Source organism: Camelus dromedarius, chromosome 4 (genome assembly GCF_036321535.1).
Source record: "Camelus dromedarius isolate mCamDro1 chromosome 4, mCamDro1.pat, whole genome shotgun sequence".
Classification (NCBI taxonomy): domain Eukaryota; kingdom Metazoa; phylum Chordata; class Mammalia; order Artiodactyla; family Camelidae; genus Camelus; species Camelus dromedarius.
The window spans coordinates 70,140,369-70,163,264 of record NC_087439.1 but is presented as its reverse complement, the minus strand read 5'-3'; the positions used below and the strand labels follow the sequence as shown (position 1 = coordinate 70,163,264).

Below are 22,896 nucleotides of genomic sequence, written 5' to 3'. Positions count from 1 at the left end.
GCAATTTTATATTTGAAGTAATTAAAAGATGGGTAAATAAGCTAGCTAGAATCATGGAATGCCTTGAACATTGCTAAGAAATTTGTACTTGATTAAGGAGCCGATAGATTCTTCAACAGAGAAGTACAAATGTAAAGATTATTGTGGCATTGATATATTAAGTGGATTTAAGAAATAGATGACTGGAGGCCCAGAGGCCCCAGAATGAGGGTATTAAAGTAGTCCCGGCATGAGGTGTTTAGATTCCAGGAGAATGGAGAAGAGACAGATCCAGGAGGAAAAAAAGCTAATATTCATAATACTTAGGTTTTTTTACTAAGGTAATGATTATTGTTAATTTGCTAAGTATTATGCACTGAGAATATAGTCTATCTTTCACATAATCATCTGAATGCTTTCTAGATTAATAAAATTTTTTCTAAACTTTAATGCTTAAATTAAACTTCTGTTTGATTAGTTAGATTATCTTGAGGTTATAGTATAATGAAACAAATTCTTCTTTTTCTTATAAAAAGGATTTACATTAAAAAGGTACAGAAATTTCCTGAATATAGAGTTCCTACAGATCCCAAAATTGACAGGAAAATAATCCGAATGGAGCAGGAGAAAGCCTTTAACATGCTAAAGAAGAACTTGGTAGATGCTGGCGGTGTTCTTAGGTATGACGTTTATATAGTTCTTTTACTTTACAAAATAATTAGCTCCATTTGCAAGAATTCTGTCTGTAAGGGAAATTATCTTTTCCAATTATTTCATTAAGAAATGGGTTTTATAAGGTAAATGTCTTACTAGTAGCTCTCTAGGTATTAAAATGATTTGCCACTGTATAGGCCATTGAGTGTATCAGCCAGATATGGTAGATAATTCTCACAAAAGAATTCTGTATACCATGTGGAAGTTTTTTGCCAAAATGACAAGTACATATTTAGCAACACATTTCATTATATATTTAGTACTTTGTTTCAGATACTTATTAGGAGCTGAACTTGCAGTCACCTGCATATTTTTTTAAAACCCGTCTTTGATTACTTATGGCAGCCAGAAATGAACTCTAAGCCCTATATAAAATACTGTCTTTTATCTTTTATGCTTCAAGTTTTTAAATAAGAAATATTAGCTTTCTTTCATACTTTCCTTTATGTGCCAGTCCAGGTAAAGATTTTGCAGTTGTATAATGGAGTTAAGTATGTGGAATATAGTTTTGTGTGATCTTTAGAAAGACTTTCAGATATATGAAAAATGAGTACAGTCAATAATTAGATCCTTCAGTTTGGAAAACACTGCATATAATTTTTAAGTAGGCTCCATGTCATGCAATAGTCATTGCAAGCACTTTGTATAAAAATATTTATTAGAACAGTATCCTGTCAGATCAGTTCATTTTCCTGCCATCTGTTTTTCACACTGCGTGGCTATACAAGAGAACTATATTCACCTTTTGGTTGATTCTCTTGCTTGTTGGGGCAACAGGAGCTTTAGTGTTGTGGAGGCAGTATGTTGAGTTCCTGTCAGAGAAGATTCTCTCACATAGCTCAGTTTTTTTTTTTTAAACATTATTTTTATTGAGTTATAGTCATTTTACAATGTTGTGTCAAATTCCAGCATAGAGCACAATTTTTCACTTATACATGAACATACATATATTCATTGTCACATTCTTTTATTCTGTGAGCTACCACAAGATCTTGTATATATTTCCCTGTGCTGTACAGTATAATCTTGTTTATCTATTCTGCATTTTGAAATCCCAGCCTGTCCCTTCCCACCCCCTGCCCCCTTGGTAACCACAAGTTTGTATTCTATGTCTGTGAGTCTGTTTCTGTTTTGTGTTTATGGTTTGTTTTTTTTTTTTTTAGATTCTGCATATGAGCGATCTCATATGGTATTTTTCTTTCTCTTTCTGGCTTACTTCACTTAGAATGACATTCTCCAGGAACATCCACGTTGCTGCAAATGACGTTATGTTGTTGGTTTTTATGGCTGAAAGTATTCCATTGTATAAATATACCACATCCTCTTTATCCAGTCATCTGTTGATGGACATTTAGGCTGTTTCCATGTTTTGGCTATTGTAAATAGTGCTGCCACATAGCTCAGTTTTGATAGGCACTGAATTATATCCACTCTGGTTAGGAGGATTATAGATACAGCACAGAAGTTGTAACTTGGAGAGAAAATGGTAAAAGAATGGTAAAAATATATAATTAAAAAGATGATGATTTTAAAAGTCTATCTTGAGGTAAAATTTACTTAATGTGAAATTTTAAATACCATTTTTATATATATTTAAATCATGCACCATCCTTAACTTTAGGGTCGTAGTAAAAGTCTTAAAGGTTTATACAGATCTTTATTTAATTGGATATAGCTTAGAGGAGTTAAGAGAAGACATTTTGGCTTTCATTTACATTTATTTTATTTATATTTAATGTATTTACATTTAAAAATTTATATCTACTTAATATTTTACAATAATATATAATTTTTCTTTAGATTATTCCTTCTCTTGATGAGTATTAATGTAAGTAACTATGATTTGTGCCTTCGTCTAGTAACATAATTTTAAACATTTTCTCTTGTCAGATGGTATGTACAGTTACCTACGCAGCAAGCTCATCAGTATCATGAATTAGAGACTCCCTGCCTCCCTCTGTCACCTTCCCCTTTTCCTATGTCTTCTCTTGAAGAAGAGGAAAGTGCAGTTAGAGATGAGAATTGTGCATTACCCTCACGTCTGCATCCTCAAGTAGCACATAAAATTCAAGAATTAGTATCACAGGGAATAGAACAAGTGTATGCAGTAAGGAAACAGCTAAGGTACAGTAAAAACAAATTGTTCTTCTACATTTTTCATTTTTGTTTGTTGGTTTAAATAATATACTCAACATTATAGACATTTTCCAGGATATATGCTATCAGAGTACGTAAGGAATATAGTTTAGTAATTTATTAAAATAATCTTATTTATGAACTGATCATTCTCAAGCAGATGCTTGGCAAGCCATGAGTAATGATTGGAATTACTCATTTGAGATATTCATTCTCATATTTGACAAATTGGACAACTTAAAAATGACATATACATTGAATTATGTACAAATACTTTTACAAAAATATTGTAGAACCAGAAATTTTAAAATATAGGCCAGGATACTTATTTTAAGCTATTTGAAATGCAGTTAAATTTTATTACAACAAAAGAATACTGTTAGTTTTTTGTCTCATGAAATTTTACATGTAGCACTCTGGTCTAATTTTATTGATAGGCAGGATGTAATAATTATTATTATTATTATATGGCACGTGCTGTGTGTGTGCCAGGGATTGTGCTAAGCACTTTGTATGCATGAATGCACTTATTGTTATGAGTCTATAAAGTTGGTGTATTTATCCTCATTTCGCAGACGAGGAGTTGGAGACTTAGAGCAGTTAAAGAACTGACTTCAGAGAAACGGGCAGAACTGAAATATTGGTCTGGCTCTACAGCCTGTGCTCTTTGCCATGATTTCTGCTACTTCACCGTGTTCTACTTGTTATTGTATTGTCTGATCTGAACAACACAATGAGTATTTCCTAGGATTATTTCTTAATTAATACATGGCTTTTTTATTTAGCAGCTTTCTTAGACTTTTTATATTTATTTCCATTGGGCCATTGTTAGAACAGAGCCAAAATTTGGTAAAGCCATCCACTCTTTACTAAACCTAGATCTTAGGGACAGAGGTATAATACAGCTCTGCAACATGGTCTACTGAATGGAATGCACAAAGCATATATATATTGAATTTTATGATTTCTTTTATATGTTTTTTATACAGTTGTGTGTCAATGCTGCCTTTCATTTCTGTCTTCTCTTTTGTCTCCTTGTAAAATTTGAGCAGGTCATATTTCATATATTAATTGATGCTTTTTGGAAGCAATGAAACATGTTAATGTGCATAACCTCGGTGTACGCCCAATCTTTCTTACTTTGTAGTAGGTGTATAACTGTGGGCAAATCACTTCTGTAGGCCTCAGTTCCCTCATCTGTAAAGTCAGAATGGTAATAGTACCTACCTGACAGGATTATAGTATAGGTTAAAGGAGATGCTAAGTATGAAGTGTTCAGTGCAATGCCTGACATAGTAAGCATTCAAAAAAAAATTACACTTAAATTGAAAATAGTGATTTATTTAAATTCATAAAACAATCAAAGCTCACTCCAAAATATACAGGTGTTTAACCAATGAAAATACTACATTTCTTTAATCTGCAGGAATTTGATGACTTAATGTATGGGAGAAAAGTGGAAAAATATAAATTACTTATAAAACTATAAACCATACTTTATAAAAATTTATGCTAAAAGAGAACCTTTTTCATTTAATCTGAAGTAGATTGCTGGATTGTTTATGTTTTTATTCTATTTTATATCCTCCACAGAAAATTTGTGGAAAGGGAACTGTTCAAACCTGATGAGGTACCTGAAAGACATAATTTATCCTTTTTTCCAACTGTAAATGATATAAAAAATCACATCCATGAGGTACAGAAATCCTTGAGAAATGGAGATAATGTATATAACTCAGAGATTATTCCAGCAACGGTATGATTACAACTGTAATTCCTTGTTTTATTACAAAATCTTTCTCAGCTTCTATTACTATTTGGCCTAATGTGCATGGTTGCTATTAGGCCATATAAATAACTGTAATATAAGGAAAAATAGTAGTATCTTTTTCTTAAAATATAAACACAATGAACTCTCAGATGATGATTTGACTAAACTATTTTTATTACTCTCACAAGAAGAAATATCAGTAATATTCCAACCCTGACTGTAATAACAATAGTAATCTTCACTTAAAAATCAACATATTTTAGATCTGTAAAAAGTATCTTTTACTCATTTAACAGATAGCTGTTGAGTACATACTGTGTATAACTCCACCTCTTTTTAAAATAGGTCAGTAGTTCAGACTTGAATACACAAAGTGATAATGTTGGTTCTGTTTGCCATCTATGGATATAAATTTTACCTCATTCTGTGATACTATAGTCTTTCCCTGAAAAGTGGCCATTTCTATGAAAATTTTGCCTACTCTGAAGAGATTAGTATCATTAACCAGAAACTACTAATTGTAATACAAACAGTGATTCAGGCATTAAAATCTCAGTAGCAATATCTTTTGCTCCCCATATTTTTACCTCTAAATTCAGTAACTGAATAGATTGAATTTTTTTTTTAAGTTAGAGCTTACCATTCTTTTCTATCCAAAATTCTTCATTATTCACTATCCAAAATTCAGGGACTTAAACAAATTTGGTTAGCAGTGGTCTTTGCCATCTTTGCCATCTACTTGCTATCCAAATTCTTGCTATCTAAACTTGGGAAGCTAATTTATTTGGATAGTTAAGTATACTTATGCTTTGAGAATGTGAACAAGGAAAGAGAGTAATTATAGTATAAAGCACATTTATACTATGACTGAATAAAATATGACAATTGCATTGCTATTTTAAAATAATTGTCAAGATAAATGCTTGAATTTTACTGAAGTTAATTTTCCCATTTCAGCTTCAATGGACTACAGATAGTGGGAATATTCTCAGAGAGACTGTAACAGTTACATTTGCAGAAGGTAGGTTATCTTGAATACTTTTGAGATATAAAATCAAATAATGTTAAAACTGGAAGACATAAGATATCTCACCTAATTTATCTCATCTAATTTATGAATGAGGAAACCACAGCCCAAAGAAGCAAGAGCAACTATGTTAGGATTTATCAAAATATTTCCAGCTATTTGAATTTCCTCCTATATAATCAACTTTTATACTTCTTTATGATTGAAATTTTGAGGCTAATGATTACTAATACAGTTTACTATGCAGCTAAGCTAATTTTAATAGTAATAACACTAAGATACCTTGATCAGAAAACCATTGTCCTGACACAACATTGTAAAATGATTATAAATCAATAAAAAATGTTAAAAAAAAAAAGAAAAAAAGAAAACCATTGTCCATTTGTATGATTTGTTTTTTCTCATATGTTCTTACTCCTTTGTTCTCTCAATATTTCAAGCTTATTTCAGCCCTTTTTTTCTCTTCTCTAGATATGTCTTTCCTCTTCTTCTGCATGGCAAACTCCTCTCACTACTCAAATAGCAACCTCTTGGCTTTAAATGTGCCCTTTACTTCACTCCTTTTGTAAAGTTAGATATTCACTCTTTTGTACTTACCTCTGCTTTAATGTGGTATCCTTTTGTTTATTATCCATACCTTTCATTATGATTTGAGGATTGTGTTTTATTCAAATGAATGTACCTAATTCTTAGCATAATGGCTGCTAAAAAGTTAATACCTGAAAAAATGCTTTAGAATAAATTAATAATTACATATAATTATTTCTTTATTCTTCAGCTTATTAACCTTTAAGAGCCACTTAAAGAATTAGAATTAATTAATTTGTTCTGTGTATATTTAACTCTGTGATAAATGCTGAACATAAAAAAAACAAGTAAGTTTCTTGCTTCATTGAATTTAGAGTTTAACAAGAGGAAAAGACACCAAAGTATATTCTAATTACTATTATGAATCGTGCCATGAGAGAGTTGTTCCAAGTTGGGAATGGGAATAGTGATAGAGACATATAACTTAGTCCAAAGAGTAGGGAAGGGACACTTGATAAAGTGACTTTTATTTTTTTAACATTTTTTATGGATTTATAATCATTTTACAATGTTATGTCAAATTCCAGTGTAGAGCACAATCCTTCTGCCATATGTGAACATATATACATTCATTGTCACATTTTTGAAAAAGTGACTTTTAAATTGAGAACTGAAGAATGAATAGGAATTTGCCAGTCAAAGGAATAGCATGTTTGAAGGCTAAGCAAGAAAGAGCTTGCCATGTCCAAGGAACTTAAGAAAGCTAGTGTGGTTTTAAGTATAGACAATGCTTGGAGATAAAAACCGGTAACTCAAAATAAGTTTAGGAGGCCCCTTCAGCTGTCCAAATGGGATGTGATAGTGGTTTAGATTACAGTTGGTGGCATTTATACTAGAAATTGACAGATTAAGTTATTTAAAAAGTTGAATTCAAAGGCTTTGGTTCTTGATTGAATAGATGTGGGAGATAAAAGAGTGAGAATGATCTGGGATGATTTCTTGAGTTTCTTCCATGAGCAACTGCTAGTGGCATTTACTGAGCTCAGCAACCCCGACATAAGAATAGGGTATTGGTAGCAGGGGAGAAAAATAGATCATGAGATCAACTTTGGAAAAGCATGAGTACCAGGCCATTTCAGTGTAGTGGATTGGGACAATGCCATATTGGAGTGGTTGAATAGTGAATGGGAGATGAATGAAGAGGTAGAGGCAATGTGGACCACTTTTTCAAAAAGTTTGCTATGAAGGGAGTATGGGGTTAAGGGAAGATATTTTAGGACAGGAGAGATCTGAGAGAGAGATGAAGATGAAGGTACTTGATAGCTTTTGTGAAGGGAAGTTGAGGACATTTCTATCTGATAGCTTCTCTTTTCTCTTTAAGAGTGCTAAGAATGAGAAAAGGTCTCAGGAAGGGTGGCCAGGATTTGAAGAAACTGGACATTAAACATCAAACATAAAATAGAGTGAGAGAAACTTTGTAAGATTGTCATATACGTGAAGACCCTATTGAGGCTGATGATCATGAGTTGGTATTAGTAGTAGCAGTGAGTTTCTTCTTCAGTGGCAGTCATCTTTATGTGCATAGGCCCTGGAAGCCATTTTCATCTGGAATTAGGATTTTATCAAGGAGGGTAAGACCAAAGGATGGGGAGGCAAGGGAGTTTAGGGTATTTGCAAGAGAGTGACTAAAATCACAAACCCAGGACTCTACGCTGGATGGGGAGAGAATTTTATTAATGAAGATATTAATGGATCTGAAGAAAACTGAAAAATCAATTAGCAGGAGGTTCACATGAGACTGAAGAACAATTGTGGTGGAGTGCCTGAGAAAAATTCCTGGAAGAGTAAGAGGTTGTGATCAGAGAATTGGCTGTTTGAATTAGAGCTTTTAGATATACAATACAGACCAGGGTACGACCATAGTAGTGGGTGACTGCAGCAAAGTGAAGTGGAAAGACGATTAGAAATGAAGAAGGTAGGAAAAGTGAAAGTGCCATTAATTCTCTCATCAGTCCTTTGAGGAAAATTCTCTTCTTATCCTGGTTTTACAGATGAGGAAACTGAAGTTTAAAAACTGAGTTAAATAGCATATTGAAGATCACAGAGAAAAGTTAGCACTTAAATCCATTCTTGTCTCACATTGGGACCATTTTTAAAAATTACTCAGTTACATAGATGTAATATGCAATATGGAAGCAATATATAGTTGTTGATAATTGATTTTTGATTGACTTAAAGATATGAATATATTTGGATTAACATGTAATAATTACATGAGAAGGACTCAAATTTCCTAAGGACAATTACTTAAAGTATTGAGATATTTAGAAAGAAAGACATTTTTACTCTTACTCATTTATTCCAAAATGAGTTATTGAAAGAAAGTTAATATTATTATTGAAGGCCTGCTTTATGCCAGGCATTGTCCTAGGCATTAGGGCTACCAAAGATGAATTAAATTTGGTCTTTGTAACTGAGAGACTCAATAGACTTTCCATATCTGGAGAAATTTAGGTGTAGTTCAGCAACATAAAATAGAAAGTGGGCTAGATTAGAGTTATATTTATATAGAATCTTTCAAGGAAAAAAATTTCTCACATCCCATCCTATACATACTGAATTAAAATTACTAGAGGTTGAACCTAAGAATGTAATTTTTTTTTTTTTTTTTTTTTTTTTTAGTTTCCTTAGTTATTCTGATGATCTACTAAGTTCTGGGTATAGTGGACAAGCTCTTTCCTTAGTTATTCTGATGATCTACTAAGTTCTGGGTATAGTGGACAAGCTCACCTTTTGAAGTCCTTTTCAAACCTTTGCCGTTATTTCCTATTCCATTTCTGATAGTAGGGGTTGTAATAAAGTATGTCATAGAAGCCATAAAAATTATTTTGTTTTAATAGTTTATTTTTTATATAATACAGGAAATTCACCGGGAGAATCACTTTCCCCCAAAGTGGAAACAAATCAAACAAAGGGTTCTTTGTCTCCAGAACCAACCCACTTGCTCTCCTCACTTTCTGCATTTCAGCCAAAAATATTCACACAACTACAGGCAAGTATCAAATGTAATAGCCAAATCTGAGGCCTTTATCTTTCTTCCTCAATTTCCCCTCGTCTCTTAGGAATTTTACAGAATTGTTATGGAATTACAGTAATGATCGAAGATGTTGTCATCATTAATTTCCTGACTTTTTGATATCTTCATTTAAGATGATAATTTAAAAAATATGTTTTGGTAAAGTTTGAATTGACAGCACATGCAATAAAATTTAGTTGTATTGCGTTTCCTTTGATTCTTGTTTCTGTCCTCAGTTAATATTTGTTAGTAACTATATTCTTAGATTTTATTCCAATTTTGTGTCAAAAAAGTAGTATGTTCGATGAGAAAATCACACGTAGTAAATTCAGACATTTTGATGTAACTCTTTTTGGTTTAAAAGGGTTTGCAGTTGCAACCAAGGTTCACTTCTGTTGGATCACCAGCTCCGATATCAGTAAATAACCACCCCTCCTCTAGTCCTTCAAGACTTCTGGATTCAGTAGGAGGCGCTCTAATGAATAATAATTCTCTACTGCTTGGTCAGAGTCATAGCCTTCAAACAGATACATGCCTAACTGAAAACAATAGTATTGCCTCTACTGTGGGTAACCTTCCAGGACCAGATCAAAATCTGGTTGCCGTGGATCAGCTGGTGGAAGTTGGAGATGATGAGGATACAGAGAGTCTGGAAAGAAGTGTTCATCGGATTCTGTTGGGAAATGTGCAGACCATTCCAGTACAGATTATAGACAGCCACCCAGCTCTTAGTAAGTTAAAATCATCTTATGATTTTATTTTTTTAACCTTTATGGACCATCATCACTATTACACTACAGAAAAAACTGTCATTTCTACCCAATGGGTTTATAATATATAAATAGATCAAGTAAAACTAAAAGAAAAAGGGGAAAATTGCATGAGCGTGAGTTTAATACCTTTTAAACTTCTAATTTTTTCTTCTCTATCAAAATTATTCATTCCCTAACTACTTAGTTTTACATGGAAAATCTGTGGTGATATGAAATCAGGAAGGTCATTTTAGAATGCATGAAAAAAATTAGAGAAACTCTAAAAGAAAAACTCTTTAGTGTAAAATTTATTATGGGAAAATGATACAAAGAAAAATGAAATGCAATTGGCAGATATAAAGGTTAAAAGGAGGATTTTGATTTACAGATTTAAATGTTGAATTCTATGAATCAACTTGAAATGAAACTAGTTAGACTTGGAGACTTGGGTTTAATCCAAGACTTTGTTGCCTTCACTTTGGAATGAACCCAGTCAACATAGGAATAAACTCTTTTAACTTCTGCTTGACCTATGTCACCACTTCTCCCACAGATTGTTCTTGATTAGGCACTTCTGTGGGAAAAGATTTGCAGTTTGCTTTGAAGAACAGAAGTCTTCAGAGAAATTATCCTTAGAACATGTATTTTCCTTCCATATGTGACATATTTCCTTCCAGAAGAGAATCATTGTCTTTTTAAATTGACAGGAAGTATTACTTTTAAGAAAATTTATCCAGAGGGCTGTGGGCAGTTCTCTTTAAGAACTTTAGTAGAAGAGAGAGAAAGGGAATATGTATGAATTAATCCTCACAACAACTCCATGAAATAGTTAGTGGAGTCCCTATTCTACACATGTGGAAACCAAGGCTCTGGGAGATTAAGTAATTGCCAAAAGATCACATCTAGTAAGTGACAGAGAGAGGATTCAAACTCAGATCTGCCTTCTCTCTAAAACTTCTTTCCATTCTAAGATGCTTCCTCCTTCTGTGTTGTGCCAACTTATATCTGGGAGCTCTAATTCAGATTGCTTTAAAGGAGACCCTCTTTGGATCTGAACTTGCATGATTTATCAAGTTAGATCCAAACTGATCTGAGGTTCTACTTCACTTGAATATGAATTCTTAGGTCACTGAAATCCATCCTCTGCTAGTTTTCTCGTTATGACTTGGGCAGAACTCCAACACACTCATATGTGACAAGTATTAGGTGTGTTCAACATACTTTTCTGAACAAATATGGTCTCCTTAACCTTGGTTCCTACAGCAATTGAAAAACCGATATTCCTGAGAAAGAGAAAGATTTTATTTTATCAGTTCACAGTAGTGTTGCTGGTATGCTATATTTATATTCATTTGGTTGCAAATACTTTGAAATTGGAATGCTAGGTGCATTCTGAAATGTTTTGTATTAGCAAACATTCACATAGCTCTGACTTAACTGTACAAGCTATCATTTAAGATGTGGCATATTTTTTTCTGAAGTACTTATGAAGTGAAGTTTAAGGAGAACATTTTCCTTGATGTATGACCACATACGGAAACCGTATGAGAATGGTAACACATCAGTGAATTTTTAGTATATATGCCTGACGTTTGCAAAGCAAATCATTTTCAAATAATGAGAGACTTCCTGACTTTTATTCACACGTTTTTAAAGACAGTTAAGTTTAAATTTGCGATATTCCTTATAAATTTTTTAAATTATGGACTGCTTTTTGGTCAAAGTACCTTCTGAAGAGAACAACTATACAGTTTTCTTGGTCTCTTTTTTTTTCCATACTGAAGGAATTTAATATGAATCGCTGTTAAGATGTCAGACACACTGAGTTCTCAAAAACACCAACTGTTTTTCTAAATTACTTGGTTCTTTTTCCAAACTACTGCTTTTTGCATTGCTTCTAAATTCATATAATTCTAAAGATTCCAGTGTTATAAACTATATTAACCCTTAGGGTTTTTCTTTTATGTTTGGTTTTAAAGTTGAAGAAAATCCAGAAGGTACCATTTCTGTGAACCAAGTTAAGCAAGAACCCAAAGAACCAGGATTGTCTATGGAAGCAAAAAAAAAATTTGGACTGTAAGAAATTATCTGCTACATTTAATTATTGAAGCTTTTCAGAATTTACAACATCGGTGACTTCTGATGTTATAGAAAAGAAGGTGAATATTGTCAAAGAGCAGTATTGTGATAAGTGGACTGAAGACTGATTCAATGAGCAGCTTTAATTTAAAACTGATATATTTGTTGCCAATTCCCTATTTTTACATTGAGATATTTTATTCCTTTTATTTTGTATAATTCTTATGTTTTTTGAGTATCTAATAAGGCCAGTATTTCAAAAGGTCATCTGAAATTATCCACGGCAATGTAGTCTGAACTCAAATATTTATCTAACTCATCCTCTGAAAATATCTAATTTTGGGTCTTAAAAAAAATAACAAAAACAGTGTGTGAGTGTACGTGTGTGTGATGACTTTTTTTAAGTTCTGAAAGAACTTACTCCTTCTTTAAAGTTGTAAAGAAAAATTTTAAATTGACAGGCAAATGAGAGAGTATCTGTAGTCTGTCTCCTTTGGAAAGAAAAACAATAGATTTTACATCATAACATGAAGTCTAGCATTCACATCTGTGAAAACTATGTCATTGCATTTTAGCTTCTTCCATTCTGATTTTTATACTTCTAACTACAAACCAATAGCATACCAATGGTCATCTGGTAGAAATTTAGTGTCTTTGTAAATACTGAGAATTTTAACTTGAATTAATCAGCTAAACAAGAGAAATATATGTATATTGCATGGTTTTATACAGTATTGTAGGTAAAATACTACTTATGAGTAAAAAAATATAGAAATTGAGCAGATTCAGAAAGAATAGTAGAATTCCCTGATGTTTACAGATAATTTGGGGGAACTTTTTGATATAAGTAGAGGATTTTTTTTCCTATTTTATATTGAAGATTTAACTCTGGTTAGAAAAGAATTTGAGTTATTTTTATTTTTCTATGCCAGAGTTCCTAATGAATTGATGTTATTAGAATTGATAGTATTTCAAGGTAAGGTTTTAAGTTTAAAATTTAGCTCATATTTAAAACTTTATAACAACTGATGTGTTATATTTGCTTGTTGAGTCAGTATATTTACGTCAAATACTGAATAAGTACTAATCAGTATATTCATTATGAGCTTCTGTTTTCTGAAAGGTTGGGAAACTAGAAATGTCAATTATAACTGTCAAGAAACCAACCTAAAGGCTCCCCCCTTCCCCTGCCAGAGATCTTTTGTGGGTTTATTTACATTTTTATTTGAAAATAATAAGGATTTCAAATGAGTATTAGTGTTAAATATTCAAAGCATGCAGAATATAATATGAAATTCAACCTTAAGTGAATATGAATCTTTTGCAAGTATATTTACTTCAAATACTGAATAAGTATTAATCAGTATATTCATTATAAGCTACTGTTTTCTGGAAGGTTGGTAAGCTAGAAATGTCAATTATATCTGTCAAGATCAACCTAAAGGCTTTTTTTTCTCCCAAAGATCATTTGTGAGTATATTTAAATTTTTATTTAAAAGTAATAAGGATTTCAAATGGATATTAATGTTTAATATTTAAAGTGTGCAGCATATAATATAAAATTTAACATTAATACTTTACATGAATATAAATCTTTTTGGCTTTTCTAAGTCCAATCTCCCATTCTTAATTCACTTTAATTGTATCAGGTACATGACATGTATCTGTGAGTACATGTTATGTTAGAAGTGGATGGAATTCTAAAATTCCTTACTCTTTAGACTTATCCTCTATTTAACATAAAATTCACTATTTATACCTCTATTTAATGCAAAGTTGATATTCAGTTACCTATATGATTTTTTAATAAGAATTGCTTTTTCCCCCTAAGAATTGATAATATTTGATGTCAGCATTTATAGAGGCACACTGCCAAATCTATGTTGTGCTTAGTTAAACACAACTCTGAGTTACCTCAAACCCAGATTTCTCTTAGTCTGTATATTCTTAAAGGAAGTAAGTCCAAATTAATTTATGTTTTGTGTTGTATTGTGGGTAATATTTTCATTTGTTATTTCTAGTTTTTATGGAAAATTTTTTCAAGATTTTAAGTAACAGATGTTCATCTTTCTATGATGATAATAATTTGTTATTAAATATTTCACCAATTGAACTATATTCCTTTGGAGACATTCCTTGCTTTTTGATGTTGAGTTGCTAAGGAGAAATGCTTGTTAAGATGCAAATGCTAGTCAGTTACCTATGAGGATGAGAGATGTCAGAGGATCCAGACTTTGGCAGTTGATCAAGAACAAAACATAGTTTAAAAATATTTCTCAGTTCATTCTATGTGAATGTCTCTTCTGATACTGTTTTTTTTTTTTTAATTGAGAAGACAGAAAGTTACAGTGTGTCTTCCCCACAATCAAAAAAGCAATAGAGAAAAAAAAAAAGTATGAAGGAAAGTTTAAATCCCTAATTGTATACTCTTTTGGTTTTTAGGTAGAAACTGGAACTATCAATATTTTCATGTAAGTATTTCAATGAGTAGCTCTTTAAAAATGGTTTCTAAATTAGTTTTAAAAGATTCATTTGTCCTCAAATGCCTGTTCAGTCACAATATATCAGTATTGTATTTTAAAGATGCTTAGTATTGCTTTTTTAAAAGTGTGTTTACACATTTTTATTAAATACAGTGCATAAAAGTTTCAGTATTATATTTGGCATTCTCCTAGCAGCTCTACAGCAAAGTTTGACATATGCTCTTTGGTGTCACATATTACAAGTTGTAATACCTGTAGTAGAAAGTTGGACATTCAAAATAAGCCATTAGAATTCATAATTACAGTTGAGCTTGTTTCTTCATTCAATTTTCATGTCCCAAGCCTCCAAGTGGACATTATATATACTACAGTGAATTATAGATAAACACAGCCATGGTGGGTCTTTCCCTCAATATTAGTTTTCTGTGTAAGAAGTTAACATACATAAAAAGCTTTTATGTCTTATGCAAGGTAAATGTTTTCTAAAAGTCACAAAAGTGATAGAAAATAGACTTGGGGACATTGTCCTGCATTAGAGTGTCTAATTTTGAGGCCTACCAGTTTGTTTTTCATCATTATATCCTATCAGAATACATACTTAATCATGTGAATATGAGAAAGATGCTGTTTAATTTTGTACCAGGTTTTTATAAAAATTTTTAAATGTGTGTGTATATTTATATATATTGTAACTTAATGTATAGTGTCCTTGTTACAATGTAATTTTTTCATTAAAAAATCCTGTGTTTTTTTCTTAAACCTGTTAGTTCTCTTTTTATACTTTTCCTGGGCATAGAAGTAATTTTGTTCATCTTGAGGATGCTGAATAAACATGTTAGTACCACAGAACTTGGGCTACAGATTTATGTTAAGTTTGGAATCTGAATATTTTTAGCCATAACTACCAGTAATTCCTGTTATGATTATGTTTGGGGATATATATGCATGTAATGCTCTCAACTCAGCCAACCATCAACATTTTAAAACACTGCATATAATAAGGTATAAGTAATTCTTTTTTCCCTGTATTTTGGCATTGCAACATCTTCAAGTACAGTTTCGTATTTTTGGAGTGATGCCAGAAGTATGATTTAGAAAGGAGGGATCATTTATTTTTTCCTTTTTTGCTTTATTCCACTTTGCCTATTTTTCAGGACCATAGAAAATCTGAACTCTCTCCAGAGGGGGTGTGCATTGACTCTTCCCTAGCAACCAATTAGGCTTTAGACATCTTAAATGGTGTATTATTTCTATGTCTAAATATCTCTAACTCTACTTAATTAACTTACTGGTAATAGCAAAGCCTAGTATACTTTTGCCACATACTTGTTAGCTATGAATTCTATTGTTAAATAATATAAATATCCATTGCTGACTGAATTCTTAAAACTTACGGAATAAAATCAGAATTTTTGAAAATCTCATTTATTAATGGATCCTAAAATGACTGAGAAAAATAAACTATGATAAATGGAAAACCTTTGAGAATGTGATATGGGTATAAGAGTGCAGGGTCTTGAGATGTTGTTTCAGGGTACAAACCTACAACTAGTAGATATATAAGTCCTGGAGATCAAACGTACTGCATGGTATAAGAGTGCAGGGTCTTGAGATGTTGTTTCAGGGTACAAACCTACAACTAGTAGATATATAAGTCCTGGAGATCAAACGTACTGCATGGTGATTATAGTCAACAGTACTGTATTGTCAGCTTCAAAGTTGCTCATAGTCTAGATCATATTTGTTCTCACCTCAAAAAAGAAAAAAATATTTATGTAACATGATAGAGGTGTTAGCTAAAGCTACAGTGGCAATCATATTGTAATATATAAATTATCGAAGTAACACACTGTACACCATAAGTATCATACATCAATTATATCTCAGTTTAAAAAGAATTCTAAAACCAGAGGGAGGAGTAGGAATCAGGTATCCGCACAGCTTTTATTTTTAAATATCTTTATTGAAGTATTTAATTGACACACAATAAGCTGTACATATTTAAAGTGTACAATTTGATAAGTTTTGATAAATGTATAGATCTATGAAATCATCACCAGTCAAGATAATGAACATATCTGTCACCTTCAAAGGATTCCTAGTACCCCTTTGTAATCCATTTTTACTTCTCGCTGCCTCCACCTCCACCCCACAATCCCCAAACAACTACTAAACTGCTTTCTGTCACTAGAGATCAATTTGCTATGTCTACAGTTTTATAAAAATGAAATCATATAGTATGAGCCTTTTAAAAAAAATCTTTTGTCACTCAGCATAGTTATTTTGAGATTCATCAGTGTCATAGATGTATGAATAGTTCATTTCTTTTTACTGCTGAGTAGTATCCCATTGTAGTAAAATACCATGATTTGTTTATCCATTCATCTGTTGATGGACATTTGGGTTTTTTACAGTTCTTGGCTATTACAAATAAAGTGGCTGTGAACATTTGTGTAAGTCTTTGTATGGACATATGCTTTCATTTCTCTTGGGTAAATATCTAGGAGTAGAGAGGTTGGGTCATATGGTAGATATAAATTTAACTTTTTAAGAAACTCTCAAATGATTTTCCAAAGTGATTGTACCATTTTACATTCCAATCAGCAGTGTATGAGAGTTCCAGGTGCTCTGTATCCTAGCCAACACTTGGTATAAACAGACTTTAAATTTTAGGTATTATGAGCTATGTAGTAGCAGTTCATTGTGGTTTTATTTTCCCTTTCTCTAATGACCAGTACTGTTGAGCATATTTTCCTGTTTTATTTGCCATCTGTATACATTCCTTAATTGTCTGTTTGAATCTTTTACCTATTTTTAAATTGAATTGTTATTTTCTTATTAAAGAGGTTTAAAAAGTATATTCTAGATAGAAGTCCATCGATAGAAATGTGATTTACAAAAAATTTCATCAGATCTGTAGCTTATCTTTTCACTCCCATAACTGATTCTTTCAAAGGGCAGAAGTTTTTAATTGTGATGAATTCTATTTTGTCTTTTCTTTATGGATCATACATACATGTTGTATGTAAGAGATCTTTGCCTAACCTTATATTAGATTTTCTCCTGTTTTCTTCTGGAAGTTTTATATCTTTGGATTTACATTTAGGTCCATGATCCATTTTGAGTTAATTTTTGTAAACACAGTGCAAGGTATAGATTGACTTTTTTTTTTCTTACAAATATCCATTTACTTTTTGAAAGGACTATACTTTCTCCATTGAATTGAGTTGTCGATGAAAAATTCATTCATCATATATATGTAGATCAGTTTCTGGACTCCGTTCTCTTCCAGATCTGTTGTCTATCTCAGTGGTATCAGCTGGGGCAGTTTTTCCTCCAGGGGGACATTTGGCAAAGTTTGGAGACTGTTTTGCCACTAAAGAGATACCACTGGTTTCTGGTAGATAGAAGCATTGTATGATGCATAGGACAGCTCCCACAACAAAGAATTATCTGGTCCAAAATGTTAATAGTACTGAGATTGAAAAACTGTGATCTATCTTGATACCAGTACCACACTATCTTGATTACTGTGCTTTATAATAAGTCTTGAAGTCAGGTAGTGTAAGTCCTTGAATCTTATTCTTCTTTTTCAATTTTGTCTTGACTATTCTAAATCCTTCAGTTTTTCATGTGAATTTTAGAATCATCTTGTCAGTTTCTTAAAAAACAAAACTCGATGGGATTTTGACTGGGATTATATAGAATATATAGATCAACTTGGGGGTAATTGAAATCTTAATATTGATTCTTTAATTTTTCTCTGCAATGTTTTACAGTTTTCAATGTAGAATTCTCACATATTTTTGGTCATATTTATCACTAAGACCTTATAAATGGTATTATTTTTTAATTTTAGTATCTGGTTTTTACATTAGTGTATAGAAATACAATTGATTTTTTGTTTGTTTCCATCTTATATCTTGCAGCCTTGTTGAGCTCACTTATTAGTTCTAATAGCTTTTTGGTAGATTCTGTCAGATTTTCTACATGGATAATCATGTTGTTTTACATCTTCCCTTCTACTCTGGATGCCTTTTATTTCTTTTTCTCATCTATTACACTGGCTAGAACCTAAAGTAAGGTTTTGATCAGATGTCATTTGAGTGGACATCCTTGCCTTGTTTCTGATCTTTCACCATTAAATGTGATGTTAACCATAATTTCTACATAAAGTCCTTTATCAAATTGAGTGAGATTCTTTTTGTTTTTAGCTTGCCATGAGTTTTTATTAAGAATGGATATTTGATTTTGTCAAGTGCTTTTTCTGGGTATATTGAGATCATTGTTTGGTTTTTCTGTTTTTAGTCTCTCAATATGGTGAGAGGCTTTCTATTACAAGGGCAAAAAGCATTGCATCCTTGCATTTCTGGAATAGATCATACTCATTCATCAGGATGCCTAATTCTGTTTTATATACTACTGAATTTCAGTTACAGTTAGTGTTATTATTGATATGATTGGGTTTCAGTCTTCCATCTTGTTAATTTGTTTTCTATTTGTCCCATCTGTACTTTGTTCCCCCTGTTTTTCTTTTTCTGTCTTATTTTGGTGCTTTTTTTTTTTTATTATTCAGTATTACCTCTTTAATTGACTTATCAGCTATACCTCTTGTTATTTTAATAATTGCATTAGTGTTATACTGCACATCTTTTAACTATCATGGTCTGCCTTCAAGTACTTTTCCAACATTTCACATACAGCGTAAGACTCTTAGAATAGTAGACTTCCATTTTTTCTCTTCTCACCTTTGTGCTATTATTGTCATATATTTTATTTCTATATACCTTATCAACCCCACAGTATACTGTTATTATTTACACTTTAAAGAGAGTAAAATAAATAAAGATCTTTATATTTACTCACATAGTTATTATTTCCGGTGTTCTTCATTTGTTTGTGTAGATCCATATATAGTGTCATTTTTCCTTTTTACTTCCCTTAATATTCCTTTAAATGGAACTTCCTTTAACTTTTTTTAGTAGGTCTGTTTCTTAAGAATTTTTCAGATTTATCATGTCTGAGAAAGTTGTTATTTTGCCTTCATTTTTTAATGATATTTTTCCCTGGATAAAGAATTCCAAGTTAATAGTTTTATTTTAAAAATGTTGCTTCACTGTATTTTACCTTGAATTATTTCCAGTGAGAAGTCTACTGTCATTCTTATCTTTGTTCCTTAGCATGTGTATTTTTTTCCTCTGGCTGATTTTAATATTTTCTTTTTGTCACTGGTTTTCAGAAACTTGATTATGATATGCCTTGATGTAGGTTTTTTTCATGTTTCTTGTATTTGGATTTGTTGAGTTTCTTGGAGCTATAGTTTTAATCAAACTTGGAAAATTTTCCACCTTTTTTTCCTTCAAAAACTTTTGTCTCCCCCCTCTTTACTCTCTATCAGGGATTCCATATATATATATATGGAATATATGTATATATGGCTGCTTGAAGTTATCCCATATCTCATTTTAACCTTTTTCCATCTTTTTTTCTTCCTCTGTTCATTTTTTATATTGCATATTGCTTGGTATTCAAATTCACTAATTTTTTCTTCTGCAGTGTCTAATCTATTTGTTAATCACAAATTATTAATTAAGTTATTGACTGGTTATTAATCAAACTTGGTTATTAATAATCCAGTGTATTTCTCTATAAGGACATTGCACTTTTCATGTTTAGAAGTTTAACATGGGAATTTTTTTGCATCTTCCATGTCTATTTGATACCTTGAATCTTTCCTCTAACTTCTTAAACATATGGAATGCAGCTACAAAACTACTTTAATGCCCTTATAAACTAATTCTATCATCTTTTTTTTCTGAGGGAATTTCAGTTGACTGATTTTTCTACTATTTTCTTTCTTTTTTTAAAATTTTTTATTGATTTATAATCATTTTACAATGTTGTGTCAAATTCCAGTGTAGAGCACAATTTTGCAGTCATACATGAACATATATATACATTGTCACAATTTTTTCTCTGTGAGCTACCGTAAGATCTTGTGTATATTTCTCTGTGCTATACAATATAATCTTGTTTATCTATTCTACAATTTTGAAATCCCGTCTATCCCTTCCCACCCTCCGCCCCCTTGGCAACCACAAGTTTGTATTCTATGTCTATGAGTCTATTTCTCTTTTGTATTTATGCTTTGTTTTTGTTGTTTTTGTTTTTTGTTTTTTTTTTTTTTTTTAGATTCCACATATGAGTGATCTCATACGGTATTTTTCTTTCTCTTTCTGGCTTACTTCACTTAGAATGACATTCTCCAGGTGCATCCATGTTGCTGCAAATGGCATTACGTTGTCAGTTTTTATGGCTGAGTAATATTGCATTGTATAAATATACCACATCTTCTTTATCCAGTCATCCGTTGATGGACATTTAGGCTGTCTCCATGTCTTGGCTATTGTAAATAGTGCTGCTATGAACATTGGGATGCAGGTGTCTTTTTGAAGTAGGGTTCCTTCTGGATATATGCCCAGGAGCGGGATTCCTGGGTCATATAGTAAGTCGATTCCTAGTCTTTTGAGGAATCTCCATACTGTTTTCCACAGTGGCTGCACCAAACTGCATTCCCACCAGCAGTGTAGGAGGGTTCCCCTTTCTCCATAGACTCTCCAGGATTTGTCATTTGTCTATTCACTATTTTTTATGTATTTTCTTGCTTCTTTGGATTCCTGGTAACTTTTCATTGGATGTCAGACATAACTTTTACCTTGCTGAGTACTGGCTGTTTTTGTATTCTTATAAATATTCTTGAATTTTGTTTCTTGGAAACAGTTTGTTCCTTTAATGTGTTACTTTCAAGCTGTGTTATGTAGGATCAGAGCAGAATTTAATCTAGTGTTAATTTTGTCCCACTCTTGAGGCAAAACCTTCTGAGTACTCTACTGTGCTTTAGAATTAATGATTTTCCACTCTGGCTGATGGGAATAGCCCCCATCACCCTTGTGAGCCTCTGTGGTTGTTCCCTCAGATCTTTTCAGGTTGTTTTTAACCTAGCCTCAAGTACTTTCTTTCCTTATACTCATATACTAATCAGTAAGTGCTCTGTTGAATGCAGATCTCTGGAGTTTTTTTTAATCTGTGAGGCTCTCTCCTCCAGCACTTGATCCTACAAACTCTAGCTGCTTTGGTCTTCCTGGATTCCAAGTTCTATCCACGCTACTCAGAGAGGCTCTGCCTGTGTTCTCTCTCCATGTGCTGCCACCTGAAAACTCTCTTCAGGTGGTAATCTGTGATAACATAGGCTTCATCTTATTTATTTTCCATCTCTCAGGGATCACTGTCCTTTGTTGCAGGCTGTCCAGTGTTTTGAGAATCATTGTTTCATATATTTTATCCCATTTTACGGTTGTTGTAGGCAGGAGGGTAAATCTGGTTACTTTTATTCCATCTTGACTAGATGTGGAAGTTCTCCAGACAGTTTTGACATCATGTCACATTTGGGTTTTTGCAGTAACAGCAAAGTTGCAAGATAGGGGAGATTGTAAGAGAAGTTCAAGGATAGATTATGAGATAGAATAGGATACAACAAACACAGGTGAGACAAGTATGTATATCATATGGGACTTAGGGTGTATGATTGGTCTAAAGCATTTACCAAGAACTGCCTGACTGTACAGGGACCACCTTTGATGGTATAGTTTCCAATGCCCACTATCGTGGCTCCACCAATCATGATGGCTTAGCCTTGTGTGTCCTGTCACTGACAGAGTTAGGTGCCATGCAGGATACCAAAATGAACGACTTAAAAAGTTTGCCTCAAAGGGACTAAGTGTCTGTTATATGAGATATTTAACTTTGTAAACATAGAAAAGTGATAAATTTGATAATACGAATATAGATACAAATACTTAAGAATTCAGAGGGAGAAGACGTAACTTCCAAGGAACAGAACTGACATTGTACTTGGTGCTTTATATTGTTTGGTTAAAGCACTTGGAATTTTGCCTGCCATAAAGTAAGTGGTTTCTTCTTATTATAGCTTGGACTTATGGTTAGGAGCATGTGCTGTAAAGCTGGGGCAGAATCTCTTTATTAGCTGGACGAATTCCTGAGAGTTTTAGTTTTTCACTTTTTTAATCTGAGAGAATAGTAGTAGCTACCTGAGTTGTTATGAGAATTTAATGAGTTAATCCATGTTAAGATCTTAGAATCTGATACATGCCGCTCAATATATGTTAATTTTTGTAAGTAACTTTGTTAATAATGAGCTTTAAAATTCTGAAATGTAAGCATTATTTTTATTTAGAAGATGGAATATCTGTAAGGGAGCACATTTGGTTGTTTGCTACAGAGACATGGTTATAGTGGCTTAACCAAATAAAGAGGTCTTTTTTTTTCTATGA

At 32.3% G+C, this 22,896-nt stretch overlaps 1 protein-coding gene across 1 annotated transcript in view; it reads left to right on the top strand.

The window, feature by feature from the left end:
- The window catches only part of CARF (calcium responsive transcription factor), a 42,918-nt gene extending 27,614 nt beyond the window's left edge, over positions 1-15,304 (top strand). Inside the window, 8 exon segments of the mRNA XM_064485096.1 lie at positions 516-659; positions 2,584-2,817; positions 4,423-4,585; positions 5,558-5,621; positions 9,077-9,207; positions 9,596-9,962; positions 11,963-12,042; positions 12,044-15,304. Of these exon segments, the coding sequence (XP_064341166.1) occupies positions 516-659; positions 2,584-2,817; positions 4,423-4,585; positions 5,558-5,621; positions 9,077-9,207; positions 9,596-9,962; positions 11,963-12,042; positions 12,044-12,091 (1,231 nt within the window). The 3' untranslated portion in view covers positions 12,092-15,304.
- The last annotated feature ends 7,592 nt before the right edge of the window (positions 15,305-22,896 follow it).